General features: G+C 42.1%; 2 protein-coding genes across 2 annotated transcripts in view; both read right to left on the bottom strand.

The window, feature by feature from the left end:
- Positions 1 to 4,814: 4,814 nt before the first annotated feature.
- Positions 4,815 to 7,561, bottom strand: LOC131690027 (uncharacterized). Its single transcript, XM_058975474.1, has 5 exons — positions 7,037 to 7,561; positions 6,785 to 6,978; positions 6,196 to 6,714; positions 5,901 to 6,135; positions 4,815 to 5,839 (listed from the first exon to the last, which is right to left on the bottom strand). The coding sequence occupies exons 1-5, from the start codon at positions 7,214 to 7,216 to the stop codon at positions 5,528 to 5,530; spliced, it is 1,440 nt and encodes a 479-aa protein (XP_058831457.1). The 5' UTR covers positions 7,217 to 7,561; the 3' UTR covers positions 4,815 to 5,527.
- Positions 7,562 to 14,567: 7,006 nt separating this feature from the next.
- The window catches only part of LOC131690003 (probable nuclear transport factor 2), a 54,610-nt gene continuing 53,370 nt past the window's right edge, over positions 14,568 to 15,807 (bottom strand). Inside the window, exon 4 of the mRNA XM_058975451.1 lies at positions 14,568 to 14,964. Within this exon, the coding sequence (XP_058831434.1) occupies positions 14,851 to 14,964 (114 nt within the window). The 3' untranslated portion in view covers positions 14,568 to 14,850. The remainder of the gene's footprint in view (positions 14,965 to 15,807) is intronic.

Raw genomic sequence — 15,807 nt, 5'->3', positions numbered from 1 at the left:
TGGGATACGATTATTTTCTTTTTAGTTAAGCTACATTGTGATCAATTTTAGTACTTAACTTGGCGACCTTTATTATCCACTGCCATGGTCAAATAATATACAATGTGGGTTTTGGGCCCAATTCTCTCTGCAGGCGCTCTTGTTTTGTTGCTGTATTTTCAATTAGATTCATGCTGACATTAACTAACACAAATTGCTTATTCGCTCATGTACACTAACAGTCTCTCATTCCAAACGTACAAACGTGGCCTACGCGATAACACAAACCTGTTCACAAGTGCGAACGCCCGCGATCTCGCCAATATTCAAACTCCCCGATTGATTAGGTGAACGTTGGAACCTAAGAACCTAAGCTCGCGCAATCATAAATCGGTCACGTCTTAGGTCTCCGGCCTTGATCCTAGTAGCCCAAATTCATGTCTTTAGTTGGACCAATAGAGGTAGAAACTAGACAAGACGTCCACGCGCGATCATTGAAGAATACGCAAACATGCGAATGGCCACACGCTTATAAAAATAATGTGTCCACGCGAAGTTGCATACATACTGGCACACGCGACAAAAACGTCCACATACAAACGCTCGAGTCCTTCACGATCATCCACGCACGACCACACCCACAATCTCGTAAAAAGTATAATACCCCGGTGACTGAGTGAATGGTTTGGCACTTATAAATTAACAATCCCAGTCTCGAGAGAGAGAACCTCCAAATGCCCGCGTTTGCGCGATCATGAATCGGTTTCGACCGGAATCCCCTATTATCACCCCTAGCGGCATAGGTCTAATGCCTTCAGGTGGATCAATCGAAGATATAGTGCTCATATCCACTAAACTACATAAAAATCGAATCACACAAAGTCACATACATACGACAGACAAATATAAAAATGGTTGAGCCCTTCGCGGCCATCCACGCAATCTATACTCGCGCTCTTCCAGGCATTATAACATCCCGGTAATAGTATGAACGTCTTAGCACTTGTAATCACTCGGGCGCGGTCTCAAGCGTGAACCTACAGTCCCCCGCACTCGCGCATTCATGAATCGTACACGTCCGGGAGTCTCTATCCTCGATTCTAGAAGTCTAGGTCCATGCCTTAATTGAATGAATTAGCTCTACAGCTCCAGTAGGACAACTCTCGAAAAAAATCGGCATATTAGTAATACTCAATAACAATACTAACTCTTCTCTTTATATTATTTTTATTTATTTTCGGTCTCATGCGTTATATTCTTGTGATGACCTTTTCGAGCTCATAATCCAAGAAGAGCAACATTGCTGCCAACAATGATTCTTCTCTGCCATCAGACGTCGCCAAGTTTTAGAACAATGGAGATGTATTCTCATACTCGATGGAATCAGATAAGTAGGAACGATCAACAAACTGTAAGTAGTATATTACATATTTCTTGTTTTGACGTATAAAATATTATCCATATTAAAATATTATTTACAGGCTCCACACATATCTCAACACACACAAATACACAAATGCTTGACAGGTGACTGGGCCAAGTGCATTCACTCGTAGGATCTATCATTTCGATGATCGCCTCGATTCTGCGAAACCAGTGCACAAGTAAGCTGACATAAGCTAGTCTCATCTGGTGAATGCATGTAACCTGGAAACCCCAGACACGACAGGACGAGACGCGAACTTACATTACAATTTCAATCATCCACACACACCTACGCTCGCAATTTCGCCAACATTGAAACACCCCCTTACTTAAGTGAACTTTTCAGCACCTATAACTTTATAATCGCGGTCTCAAGCATTAACCCATCACTCGCGCGATCATAGACCGGCTACATTCGGAATTCTCTACTCTCGATCAGCCTAGACTCATGCCTTCAGTTGGACCAATCAAGAATGATGCTCATATTCACTAGACAACACGTTCCTCTACCATACACTAAAAATTAATTATCATATTCAGGGTCCGCGCGCGATAGTTCAAAAATACACGTGAATATGCAAATGGCCACACGAATCTAATATCGAATTTATGCACGCAAAGTTAGAGACACGCTAGCATTCAAATGCTCGAGCCTTTAGCGATCACACTATTACACAATTAGTAAACGCCCACGCTAACCCAGATATGCACTCCTGGACTCGAACGCTAAAAACCACATCTTCCACGCATACACCACTCAGGACTGAACATTAGATTCATACATACAAAGCAACAAGTAATAATTACAGGTATTCGTCTGGCAACCGGGGGAAGTACATCTCAAACGCAGAACTTATCATTTCAATGATGGCCTTGGATCTGCGTTGCCTGTGTTCAAGGCACCATAGCTTTGTCCGTCAGGTCAAGGATGTATGAAACCCGCTAGCCATCACCCTCGGCCCTAGCTGCCCATAACGGGATAAAAAAAAAAAAACTGCTGTTAACCCTTAAATGCATACTTTTGCCATTTGGTAACATACCGAATTTTATGATATAAATGCTCAACAAGAGGTGTAGATCGTATCCTTCTGGGGGGAAGGGGAGGAGTTGCTTCTCTAATCTTCCGGTCATCACATCGCATGCTTTGGTATTGTTAGTATGAATAACAAACATGAAGATGTGACACAAGGCGCCAACAGCGCACTAAAATCCTGTAAATCCTATTTTTCATTGGATTGTCTGCTCTAAATATATCACCAGGGGACCATTCATAAATGATGTTGGATATTGACAATAGAGGAGAGCGTCACGTAACGAGATAAAAACTAAAAATGAATTTTAGACGTATCAGAGGATCAGGAATAAAAAAAAAACGAACAACATTGCTTATGAATGGCCCCCACACAAAGAATATTCCATAACGAATATCACGTAACATCGGTGACAGAGCATTGGGATCAAGGCCAAGTCCCCCCTGGGTCGTGCAAAACTGAGAAGCAACATCAATTTAGGCACAGATAGCAGACGTCCATTTATTTTCATTTTGTTTTGTTTTGTCTTTTCATTTGTTTCTCCTGCTATGATGTCTAAATCGATCGAGCGTGACGGCCAAGGAAACGGAAAGCCAGTGGCCCAAACAGACCAGGAACAGGAGGGAGGACTACGAACAAGGGAAACCGACAACAGAGGAGAAATCGTTTATTTATTTATTATAGCTACGATACTAATCACAATTGTTTTGCTTTTCTTGTTTCGTTTCAGCAAACCAAAATCTATACGGATTAGCACATACGAACAGTTAGGCTTTGTAGGTTCTCATCTTGAGAAATGACAATGACACTGTACGAGATGGCGCTGGGCCTGTGGCCTTCGACTGGCATGGTCCATTCTCATTGATTCGGAAGTCTTCTTGGCTGGTTGGTAGACATGTGCTCCTACTTGCAAGCTGATCAATTCACTTGGGTGGGGGACATGTGGATCCTACTAGTTGTCGACTCTTTTGATCGTGAGTATGAGGCTAGTTCAGGAAAGGAGTGCAGGACTGGCACCTAGGAGATAGTTAATTATTCAGGACTTGTTCTTATGATTACTAAACTCGACCAAGCACACCGGCTCTCAGAAATGATAAGCAACCCTTTCGGGTCGGTGTGGTCTATTCGAATCGAACCAGGCGGACATTCGGTTCGAGCAAACTTTATGATTAATAGTGGATAAATATTTCTTACGCCTTTATTGGCAGAGATTCTTTTTGCGAAATCCTAAAATACCTTCACTGGTATAGCTACTCAGGATAATAATAATAGAAAATTAAGGGTTTGCCTGGTCCATAATGTAATGAATATGTATATTGACTAGGACAGGGATAATCGAGTTATGTTATAAGATAGAGAAGAAACAGCACAGTTGTAGGAAAAGTATTCGCGAGTAAGGACAAATACTGCTAGTATGTTTACCGTTTCAATTACTAGTCGATTGATCTGCTTCGGACCTAGGAGACAAAAAGGAGATTAGGAAGAGACAGAAGCGGATTCAATGCAAAATTTGCCAATATGACGTTGACCCCAAGGCGATGGTAGGATTATTTTCCATAGGGTGACAGACTAGATGACACGACGTTACACGCTCTGAACTTGCGCCAAATAGTTTGTATGTATGTATGAAATTCGCGGACATCACGGCTGACTGCGATCTCTAATTTACTTAACAGTCGATTGATCCGCTTCTGACCTAGGGGACCCATGAGGAGATCAGGAAGAAAATAGAAGCGGAATCAATGCGAAGTTTTAATTGCATCACTGACGACTTAGCACGCGTTGTTAGGAGCAGGATACATTGGACCAGACAAAACAGAGAACTTGACGTTACGTTAAGCTGCAGTCCCATCTTCCCGATAAAAAAAAAGAAAAAACTGATCACAATTATTTTGCTTTTCTTGTCTCGTTTCAGCAAACCGAAATCTCTTTACTATCTCTTCATTTTCTGTCTCCAACTATCCTCTATGTAATGTATCTGAAACTTGTGGGACTGGTTAATAGCCGGCGCCTGCTTGTGGAAGAAACTGGTGTGCTATACGGACTAGCACATACGAACAGTTAGGCTTTGTAGGTCCTCATCTTGACAGAGTCTAGATGGGCGGATGAACGTCTGCCAGGATGTGGGCTGAGAAATGACAATGACAATGACAAAATGCTCAACAAGAGGTGTAGATCGTATCCATCTAGAAAAATGAGTACCAAAGAAAAATGAAATTCATGCATTTAAGCGTATGAACTGACAGCGGTTGGGCTTAGAAACTGACTCAGTTTCGGGATCAAGTAGAATGCTGTGGCGTATAAGGTTTTAGCCAGCAACTGAAAAACTACCAAATTTAGATAATGTTCTTTCGAAGGACAAACAAATCATTCCACAAATCATTGATTTTGCGTTTATTTTTTTCTCACTTTTCACTAAGCATATGTTTCAATTGGCTCGCGCGGCTAATTCTAGTAGGGGAAGATTTTTAAAACAAATCATTCAAAAAACTACGGAAAAAAAAACTAAAATAAAAAAAAATAAACTATCACATTCAATTCACGAGAGAAATAGTTTCGTTTTGTTTTTCAAAAATCGAACAAATTCACGCTGGGATGACAAAAGCCCTTATAAGAATCTAACTTATACATTTATTTTTGTCAAATGTTCCCCGTTTGGGAACCAAAATCGGTTGTTACGTCGAGAAAAGGTTAGGATCAGTGCCCTTAATCTCATCGAGTTGCCAGCATCCTGGGAATAAAGTACTTGTGCTTTAATTTTAAATTTCAATTAAACGAAGAGTATTCTTGTTGTAGGATCGAACGCATTCTTTCACACCTAAACTTTCGCTTAGCGTTGCGTTGTCATTACTTTCTAGCGCGTAATGATAATAATTATTGTTTGCTTTTTGCTTCCTATATGGTAAATAATAATAAATAGTAGTTGGTTTGTAAGCTGCTCCTACTTTTACTCTTTAATTTCTAACTTGTATCTGCCTGCCTGCCTGCCTGCGTGAGTGTTTATGTCTGTATGATCTAATAAATAGCCGAAGGGTTGACAAGCCACTTCCTCACTAGGATATAAATGTGTTACAAGTACCTAAACAGCGAACTCACTTTCGATACCTGAACGGGCGGAACGAACGAAAAGCGACACTCCGAAGCGAACGCATCGCCTGAGCTCGATTGAAATGTTTGGCCGGCCGAAAGGCAGCCAACGAAAATCCATTGATAAGTGGTCCCATCAGACGACCCGGGCCGTTGTTATTGTTGTTGTTGTTATCATTTGCCGGATCTTCGCCAAGGCTGCCATCGCCGGCGGCAGTACCCAGACTGGCAATGCTAATGGCTGAGCTACTACAGTGGCCGTGACTAGAACCTCTGGACTTGAGCATGACGGTGACCATTAAGAGGACGACCAGGGACTGCAAGAATAATTCTGCGTTTACCACTAACACAAATAGATAGAAACCACATTCAACATACCAGCACCACAATGATTAGTCCCGTGTAGAACTGCATCCGCGTCGTGTTGGACGCGAATTCAATTTTTTCCGCTTCGGCAATCAACCGTCGGATCGGCTCGTAATGCGGATGCAGCGCCAGCGCCTGCCTCAGATGCAGTATCGAATCAGACAGCTGTCCGTACGCCTTAAAAATCTCGCCCAGAGTAAAATATTGCCGCCAGGCGCTCCGTTCTGGTGGATGTACCTCCAGCGACCTACAACAAAACGATTGTATTAAAGCACAATCTTAAATCGAAACAGGAAAAAAACCGAACCGCTTGGTAAGACTAATGGCATCATCCAGATACTGCAAATTAAACAACACCCGGGCCAGATTGAGCAACGTATCGGCGTTGGTAGGCGAAATGGACAGTGCCCGCCGGAAGCACTCGATCGCATGACCAGCGTTCCCCTTAATGCGCCAAAAGTTCCCGATCTGATTCCACAGATAGATGGTGTGCGGTTGTTCCTTCTTGGCCCGACGTAGCCGTCGCTCTAGGGCGTCAATGTTGAAATGTTCCAACGATTGGCCCGCCTTCCGCTTCAGAAACAAATACGCAACCTCCGGTTCTGGCGCTGGATTGTGCTCGTACCGCTGTGCCACACCGACCAGATCATCGTAGTGCGTAAAGTTAACCGGCTTACCACAGGTTAGTAAGTCCAACTGTTCCGGTGCTTTCGCTTCCTCCTTCAGTTGATCAGTGGAGCTTCCACGGAAATCACTTCTGCTGTCAGTGTTCCCACTGGAATTTTTTGCAGACTTGCTATAGGAAGTAAGAGGGCTCGCTGTTGGACTGTGAAGTATACAAAACAAAGCGGATGTGACATCGACAGATGTCCGTGTTAAGTAATGTAACTACTCACTTCTCCTCAAGCCGTCGCAGCAGTTCCTCCGTCGTCCCCTCGCCAATGTTCCACGTGTTATGCCGATAGTTGGCCGCTGTCGCCGTTATTATAGCGAACGTAGACTCCTCGTCCTCGTCGGCTTCGTCCGGGTGAAGGAACTGACCGCGCTCACCCGTCAGTTCCTCCATGGCATAAGTGGCGAAAGAATCATCCTATGAGACAAAAAACATTATTTGATCAAAAACCAAAATGACAACATGGTTAACATACCCTTCCGCTCACACCGGAAGCGGGAACGCTCACAATCTTCCCCTGCTCCGAGTTAAGCTTCCACAGGGTGGAAGTGCGCGTATTCGTCGTGATAATCTGCAGGCAGAAAACGTAAACAAACACGTAGTAGACGGCTAGTTTGCGTTCCTGCGCTCGGTACGCCCTAATTCTCGTACTCATTGTCCGTTAAACCTTCCGGATCCGAATTTTTACATACACCCTGCCAGATTGTGCTGCAGACAGTTAATCCTGTGAAACATTGCAGATCAACGCAGTTCCCTCAGCCCCACAGCGTCGCACGTTGTTCGCAGCGCAAGCAGACACACCGTTTTATTGCTAATCACCTGGAGTTTTCCGGTTGTTTATCACTCGCAATCGATGCTTTCAATAATTCGGGTTCTATAATGCGGTAGTTCGATGTCGAGCTTAAGCTTGTATCTCACAAAATTGCCGAAAATTCGCTGCAGCTGGCTGACGATAATAAAGGTGCAAAAATTCTATTCTGTTTTTTGCCAATGTTTGACTTTTGACATGTGCGTGCGCGAGATGAAACCCTTGTGGTTGATTTTAGTGTAGTCGGCATTGAGCGGAGAAGGATTTCGGTACCGTTAGGTATAGGGATGATCATCAGAATCAAGGCAATAAACCAGGCAGTATTTTTCCAAAAAATCTGCAATATTTTTTGAAAAAGTGCGGAATTGTCTCTGGATGGTCTGGATACTTATGGAAAAGGTTCTTTGCTCTTCTATGCAGGCATTTTACTAATAAAACATGTTAACGAATATGCCTTAGTATACTGATAACATCCAACTAATGAAAATATAGTAAAATTTCGTTGATTCGGCGAGGAAACTTTTGTGTTTCTTGCTATTTGCAGAAATGGTTTATGATTTAACGACGCGATCTTGTAATTTATTTTGTTATCTTTCAAATTTTTGGGATGAAACTGTACAAATTCTCTATCTGGATCAGAATAAAAAAAAAATCTGTATATCTGAACGACGACGTTTAAAAATGTGGACGAATCCAGGAAATCTGAAAGGTTGCATCATACACAATCGATATTTTTCTCTTATATTCCCAACAGAATCTCCTACGTAGTCCAAAAAGTCAAGGAGTTTAAGGAGTGGTACTGGTTAGGTCTCGGTTTCCAGTTGAAACTTTATTTATAGAAAGTATTTTGTAACCACCGTAATACCGCGATTCTAGAGACAGATCACTTATGATGCATATTTAAACATCAGCTAAATTAAATGCATTTCTTTCCATCAAAATAGAAATTCGTAATGTATTTTGCGTTACGTGCAATGTACAGTCATGATTCGCTGGTTGGGCCACAGCCTTGTCCAACTAACGAATTTGATTCGCTAGTTGGACCGACTGACAAATGTCAAAAACTCTCCAAAGGAGATGTTGGCAGTTTAAATTTATCTGTTCACATCTCAAAATATTGTCAGATTGATTGTCAAAGTAAATTTGACACGAGATTTTGACGTTCAGATGTTTTTTAGTTGGATAATGGTCCAACTAGCGGAGGTTCAACTAAAAAGCGGTCCAGTTAAAAAATGTCCAACCAGCGAATCACGACTGTATTTTGCGTTGCGTGTAAGACGTCAAAACCCTACAAAAAATTAGCCCTACATTCAACAAAACGTCGAACAAAGTGAATCAGCGTAGGACGTTTGTTAAACAAACTTTTTCTGCGAGGGAGTGCAAAGTTGATGCAAAAATAGAAATTAAATGCATTTTTTTCTAATTTGATGCAAATTTGTTATACATTTCTAGAGTGATCTGCCCCTAGCCGCGATTACATTTCGAAGATAGATTCGAATGACTGTAACTTCAGATTAATAAATTTCTTACTTGTTGCTCATATGTTGCCAGTGGTAAATTCCTTCCAAGAATAAACTGTTCCTGTTGGAAGCTAAGACTCACTTACGAGTGAAAAAATCAAACTGCATCACTTTGCGAGTTCATGGGCCCTATTCTCACAGTCACGTCACCTAGTGACTAGAAGGAAATTTTCTTCTAGTCACCAAGTGACGTGACTGTGAGAATAGGATCCCATGAGCTGAATCATAGGTATCGCATGACTGAGTTTAGTTTTGCTGCAAATCGCCAATGGTTTAGCTTTGACTGGATTGTTATGACTTCTCTTCTCGCCACCACATGAGGCACCCGTGTGCCAGTATTGTACACCCAATTGCTGCATCGATCCAATGATTGTACTTGGGTTTGAGTCTTCGTGATTTTTCGTAAGCCTGAAATTGAAGTGCGCAGACCAGTCGAGCTTGGAATCAAGAGCTGCTTAAACCTCATTAATTTGAGCTAACGCCAAAAATTAGGAGCCAGGGGCCATTAAATTGAAAACGAATGGAAAATGATTGAGCGGCTGGACAGTTTGAATGAATGACGCAATTAACAAAGTTTGGCATGATTTGAGTTTTTTTTTCAATTCGTTTATTTGAATTTCTTAAAACTAGGGGGTTACACATTTAATTATTATTTTGTTTTTATATAATAAAACTAAAGACATTTTACAGCTAACTTATACATATATAAGAGGGGATAATATAATATTCGAAAGATTTGGGGGAGGGGGTCATGTTGTGTTTTTTTTTGTATAATAATGCACTTTAGGATTTTTCCCTGGGCGTGGGTTATGAGCCTGATGGGCGCGTACTCTTGCTTGATTGATAAGAATGGGAGATCCGAGCGAGTGCTGGTTCATTGATCTCTGAATCTCATGACTAATAATCATTCAATCGAGTGTTTTGGCGGACGGCTGATATGGATGTTTCTACTTTCAAATGGGGGAACATACTGGTTCGGTTGTTCGAGGGCTCATTTGATCTTGAGCATAGTGATCGAGTCATTCGATTCGATTTATTACAATACGCCTCGATAGTGATGTATCGAGGAGGCTGGGAGGGCTGATATGAGCCTTTTTCTGTTCTATACCTTTCCTCTATTTACCCGCTCATAGCCGACAATCAACCAGTAACAAAGAGATAATTGAGAAAGGATGTGCTGTGTGGTGGTTGGCTATTCAAGTATTGGTAGAATTTGAAGTACTAATGTATGTCTTTCATGTGATGATCATCAATTCAGCTGTATCTTGTACCTATCTAATCTATTACGTCTCTCATATATTGTGCTTTATTGCTTCTTTTCGAGTCCTATACTGCCATTCTACACCCGTCTTCAGCTGGGTCAACAAAGATGGTGATAGTGAACGTCTTGACACTCACACATTCTCAAACGCGGTCTCAAGCGGGAACCTACAAAAATGCCCTCGCGCACGCGATTACGAATCGATCACGTCCGGAAGTCTATCCTTGATCCTAGAAGCCTAGGTCCATGCCTGCAGCTGGACCAATTAAGAAAATACGCTCATACCTATTAGACAACACGTCTCATGGCGAAATGACCGGGAACACTATCGATATAAGGGATCCCACTCTCTGCCAGAATTCTAACCGCACACCGAAAATTTATTATCAGACTCACGGTTCGCGCGACCATTCAAGAACACACGTTACAAAATCACGTAAGCGTACAAACGTTAGAGCCCCTCGCGATTTCCCAAGCAACCTACGCCAACGAACTCGCAAACATGATTATACCCCGGTGATAAGGCGAACGTCTCAGCACTCATAAACTTACCAACGCGATCTCAAGCGTCAATCTACAAACTCCCGCATTCGCGCCATCATGAATCGGGATCGTCCGGAAGTCTCTATCCTCGGTACCAACAGTTTAGGTCCTTGTTAATTAATAAAAAAATAATAAAATTGAAAAATAACTTCCATATCCACTAGACAAAACGTTCCATGGCGACATGACCGGAAACTCTAGTGATATGGGGTAACTCTCTCTCTCTCTCTCTCTCTCTCTCTCTGTCAGAATGTGATCCGTACACCGAAAACTAAAGATCAGAATGACGGTCCGCGAATATATGAATGGCCGCAGGGTTTTAAAATCGAATTTATACACGCGACAAACACGTCAAAATACGAACGCTTAAGCCCTTCGCGATCGTCTACGCATACCTATGCCCGCAATCGCGCAAACTTGATAACACTCCGGCAATTGTGTGAATGTACTTACGAAGTTACAAACACGGTCTCAAACGCGAACCCGCAAACGCGCGCGATCATGAATCGGTCACGTCCGTACATTTATTTAGGTCTATACATTCAGTTGGACCAATCAAAAAATATAAAACTCATATCCACTAGACCACACGTTCTACGGCGACATGATTGGGAACTCTAATGATATGGAAGAACCCACTTTCTTCTGGAATCTGAACCATGCACAAAAAATTAAGTCTCAGATTCACGGTCCGCGCGCGGTCATTCTAGAACACACGCGAATATGCGAAAGGCACACGGTTATGAAATATAATTTATATACGCAAAGCTACATACACGTTAGCGACATACAAACGCACACGCGATCGAGCACGTTAACGTACAAATGTTCGAGCCTTTCGCGATGATACACGCGATCGCGAGTACCTGCGCCCGCACATCCCTGAACCGTACAATGAATATCACATTCAGAATCACGGCCCGCTACAATTGACCTAAAGCAGTTTTTTAGTGGGCGACATTGCTTGTCTCGTTTGCAAATTGTAGCATGTGATTCTGACGGGGAGCCCTTCCGAGAACCTAACTCTACAGCTCCAGTAGGACAACTCTCGAAAAAAAAATGCAGGATTAGGATTTTTAGAAGGGAGATTATTTGAGCAATTAAATATTTAACTAAGCGCATGTAAAAACTAGAAATAACGAGAGGGAGTAGTTCAATTTTATTAAAATTAGGGGGGATTAATTAAAGCTATTTTTAAGTAGTGGTACTGTTGGCTATTTCTTAACGAGATTATTATATTGATCAATTAAAACAAGAAGACAGGGGGGCACATAAGTCTCTGGAATATATTCAAGGGAGGGGGGCGAAGTCCTACATTTGTGTATCAGAGACAGTGGAGAGAGATATTAACAGGGGAGGGAGATATTAACTTTCAGCTCCCGGCATCGGTAATCAATGTTTTGAATTACAGATTCAGACGGATGCATCATGTATTGGGACGCCGGGCGGTCTTCCTCGAGCCGGCAGGGGTTGCTCCAGACGATGTCGTAGTACGGCTGAGATGCGGATCGGCAACACACCGCGTTGCGCGTGTGATGTTGTGCTGAGATGTTTTGTGTCGTCTTGGAGTCGCATCAAACCATCGTTGGGGTACGGTATGTGGAAGAGGGCACTTCTGAGAATGATAAGAAAATTATTAGGGGCTGTTAGATCTGAATATTGATGGTTTTTAGGGAGGTATATACGACGGGCATATAGAGGAGATCGCGGCTTGCCAGTACATCTTGAACCGGGACATTGGGTAATCTTCCTTGGGCCCGAAGGGAATCGAATAGTTGAGATCTGGCAGAACAGTACTCGGCGCATGCCCAAACAATATGTTAAATATCGTGATAACCGTTGCCACAGGTGAAGATACCGCTATTTGCGAGCCCAATATGTCGGAGATGAGCGTCCAGCGTGTAGTGATTGGACATGAGCCGAGACATCACACGAATGAAATCCCAACCCACATCCATCCCCTTGAACCAAGGTTTCTTCGATACTTTAGGGATTATCGAATGTAGCCACCTTCCCAGTTCACCATTTCTCCATGAAGTTTGCCAACTTTCGAGGGTTCACTGATCAGTAATACTGAAAAATTGTTTCATATGTCGCCCGCCACTTCTTCATTACCTGGAATGGAAAAAAGCGAGGGAACCCAAACTAAGGTAATCTTGTAGATCTTACAGACAAAGCACGCAGGCGCTCCCAGATTTCCCCCAGAAAATATGGAACGTGGTTTCTAGGTTTCAATGATTTGAGATTTGTTATTCCTTAAATTTCAAATAAACCTATCGAAAATTTGCAGCACTGAAAGCAGATCAAGATTTGAACGGACCCTATCTTGACTATACTTCAAGATAAAATGGAGACTAAACCGAACTTCGATATCTCATATGAGGTCCACATAGTGGATCGTCAGATGTGGGATGTAGAGGGTCCTATACTACCTCAAGGTACAATATCATTCTATACGGATGGTTCTAAAATGGGTGAGCTGACTGGCTCGGGAGTCTACGGACCAAGAATTAAAGAAGCGATATCAATGGGAAAGAGGCCTACAGTTTTCCAGGCAGAGGTATATGCAATATACACCTGCTCGGAGGTCTGTAGGAAACGAAACTACAGACATGCAAAAATCGCAATCTTCCCGGACAGCCACGCAGCACTGTTGGCTTAAGGTCGTCGAAATGTGAGTCCAAACTGGTTTGGGAGTGCATCACATCTTTACAACAACCGGCAACTCGGAATAAAGTAATGATATTCTGGGTACCTGGCCACCAAGGAATCGATGGTAACGAAATGGCCGATGAATTAGCCAGGCGTGGTTCATCAAATATGTTTGTTGGACCAGAACCATTTCTAGGTATATCTGCCATTAAACTAGAACTTTCGGCTTGGGCAAGAGACCAACTTCTAAACGACTGGCGTAACGTAGAAAGCGCTTCGACAAGCTAAGAAATTCATACATCCAGATACAACGAGAGCCAAAAAACTAATGGATCTAAAACGTTAAGACTTACGTATAATCACAGGTTTATTTACGGGACATTGTCCTGCTAAGTATCATCTGAAAAAAATTGGCAAAAGTCAAATCTTAAAGATTTTGTAACTACGAGCCCGAGAGCTTGGAACATATTCTCTGCCATTGTGCAGTACTATTTCTTCGAAGGGAGCGATACTTCGGAAGGCATCTTATGACGCCTCACGAGATATGGCATACCTGCCCCAAACGAATCCTCAGCTACATTAATAATGTACTACCAGGTTGGGACGACACATGTGGACAAACAAACAACTCGCTTCCAACTACATTCGATTCGGGCAATTTGTAACATGTAGATCAAACAGGGACAGCCACAAAAGATAACCTGAATAGTGGTCGCAGTGACAAAGTTTCCCCTAACAAAAAAAAAAAGATTTGAACGGCCTCCTGACCTTGGCCCCGACCAACCGCGAGCCAGTTGTGGCTTGAAGATATATTCCTAGCTCGGTAGCTAAAAACCACTGGTACCACAAAATATGCAAAAATGTTAGTTATTTCTATTTCCATCCTGTTCTAATCTCTGCCACAGTCTATAGAGAACAGTTGCGCAAAGAGTGAAGTCAAAAAAGCCTACCTATCGAGCACAATTGGAATCCATCTCTGATACCTCTGCAGCAAAGTTGGATTCTAATTTTGCTCGATAGGTAGACTTTTTTCGGTTTCACTTTCTGCACGCTCTTTGCGCGTACCTTTATACTAGGGCCTTTAATCTCTGCAAGAGACAAAGCTGCGATGGGTCATTGAACTAGTTGGCATAGAACTTATAAAAATATTGGCTTAAAGAAAAAACTAAACAAATTAGATGGATAACAATGAATACACACACCTTACTTTAGTATCAATAGACAATAGTTTTTAATCTTGGCGTTTATTCGGCGTTCCAAAACAAGCGTTGACATTAATTTCTAAATTAGGCAATATTATTTTCTCAAGAATTACCTCCAGCAATTAAATAAACTTAGATCCCAGCTATTATTTCCGTTCCCATAGAGAAAGTGGAAGGAAGTTGCGGCCAGCAGCGTGATGATAAACAGTTTGTCCCGTTGTTCCTTTCTGTGTTGTCTTTTCTCCTGTTTTCGACGCGTTGTTTGTTGTACCATGCACCACCCATGGTTCGGCATTCGGTTTTTTATGCGCTGTTATGGATGTTCAGACGGAAAATGTCGTGCGCACAGTAGTACGATGTTTCCAACGGTTTCAGGATGAACGTCTGCGAGTAGGCATGTGGTGGATCATCGTCACACTGCGGAAAATCAGTAATGTTGAGGTAGAGGAAAAATACATTTTAAAAATGAGTGTTTAAAATAAGCACTAGAAAGCAAAAAAAACAAACAAGATTATTAGATAATAGATAAGAAAGCCGTGTAATTGAAAGAAAGAAAAAAACGTAAAAAAAACATTCGAAAATCGTTTGGTTAGTTTCATTCCAGCAGGAGTGACTTTTATGTAGAACTCCGTCAGTTTTACCATACCTATTAAAAGTCAACTCGATGTAAAATTGGCATGTCAAATAGGCAAACAGACTACTACGATTACCAACCAGTCGACGCGACAAAATGCTTTGGAATGTCAACTGTATGTAGATTAATACAATGCTTCTTCCTGTTTTAACTCAAATGTCTTTGTGCAGAGCAAAGAGTACTAGATGGTTCCCACGTGGCGCAAATAGTCTGCTTTTGCATTCATGAATGTGTTATTTGTTGTGGGTTTGTTAGGAAAGGAACTATAAATCTACGCCTCCTGTGCAGTCAAAAAAACCTGATGCGAACGTGGGATAAGGGAGTTTTTAGTATCTCGATACCAATAACGACTACCAGATCAACACTGCACGACATAGAAATGAGGATCTGTGATAAGTGCAACGACTTGTACAAAATAGACACAGCAACAAAAAACAACAAAACACTACATGCTGAACATGTGTAAGAAAACGACCGAACAGATTTTCCACCATTTCCTTCAAATGAAGATGCAGTAAAATATCACTCAAACTACTATTCGACAAGTTTTACCTTTAAATGAAGTCTTTCCTTGCTCAAGAATTGCATCAAGAACAGAAGGCTCGCAGGTGTCTTTATAACTCAAG

This window comes from Topomyia yanbarensis, chromosome 1 (genome assembly GCF_030247195.1).
Source record: "Topomyia yanbarensis strain Yona2022 chromosome 1, ASM3024719v1, whole genome shotgun sequence".
NCBI lineage: Eukaryota > Metazoa > Arthropoda > Insecta > Diptera > Culicidae > Topomyia > Topomyia yanbarensis.
Note: the sequence above shows the minus strand (reverse complement) of the source record. Positions and strands in the feature narration are given on the sequence as shown.

Coding starts and splice junctions, on each gene's coding strand:
- LOC131690027 (XM_058975474.1), bottom strand. CDS start 7,216: ATGAGTACGAGAATTAGGGCGTACCGAGCGCAGGAACGCAAACTAGCC. Junction 6,715..6,784: donor CTGCGACGGCTTGAGGAGAA/GTGAGTAGTTAC, acceptor TATACTTCACAG/TCCAACAGCGAGCCCTCTTA. Junction 5,840..5,900: donor GACTAATCATTGTGGTGCTG/GTATGTTGAATG, acceptor TTATTCTTGCAG/TCCCTGGTCGTCCTCTTAAT.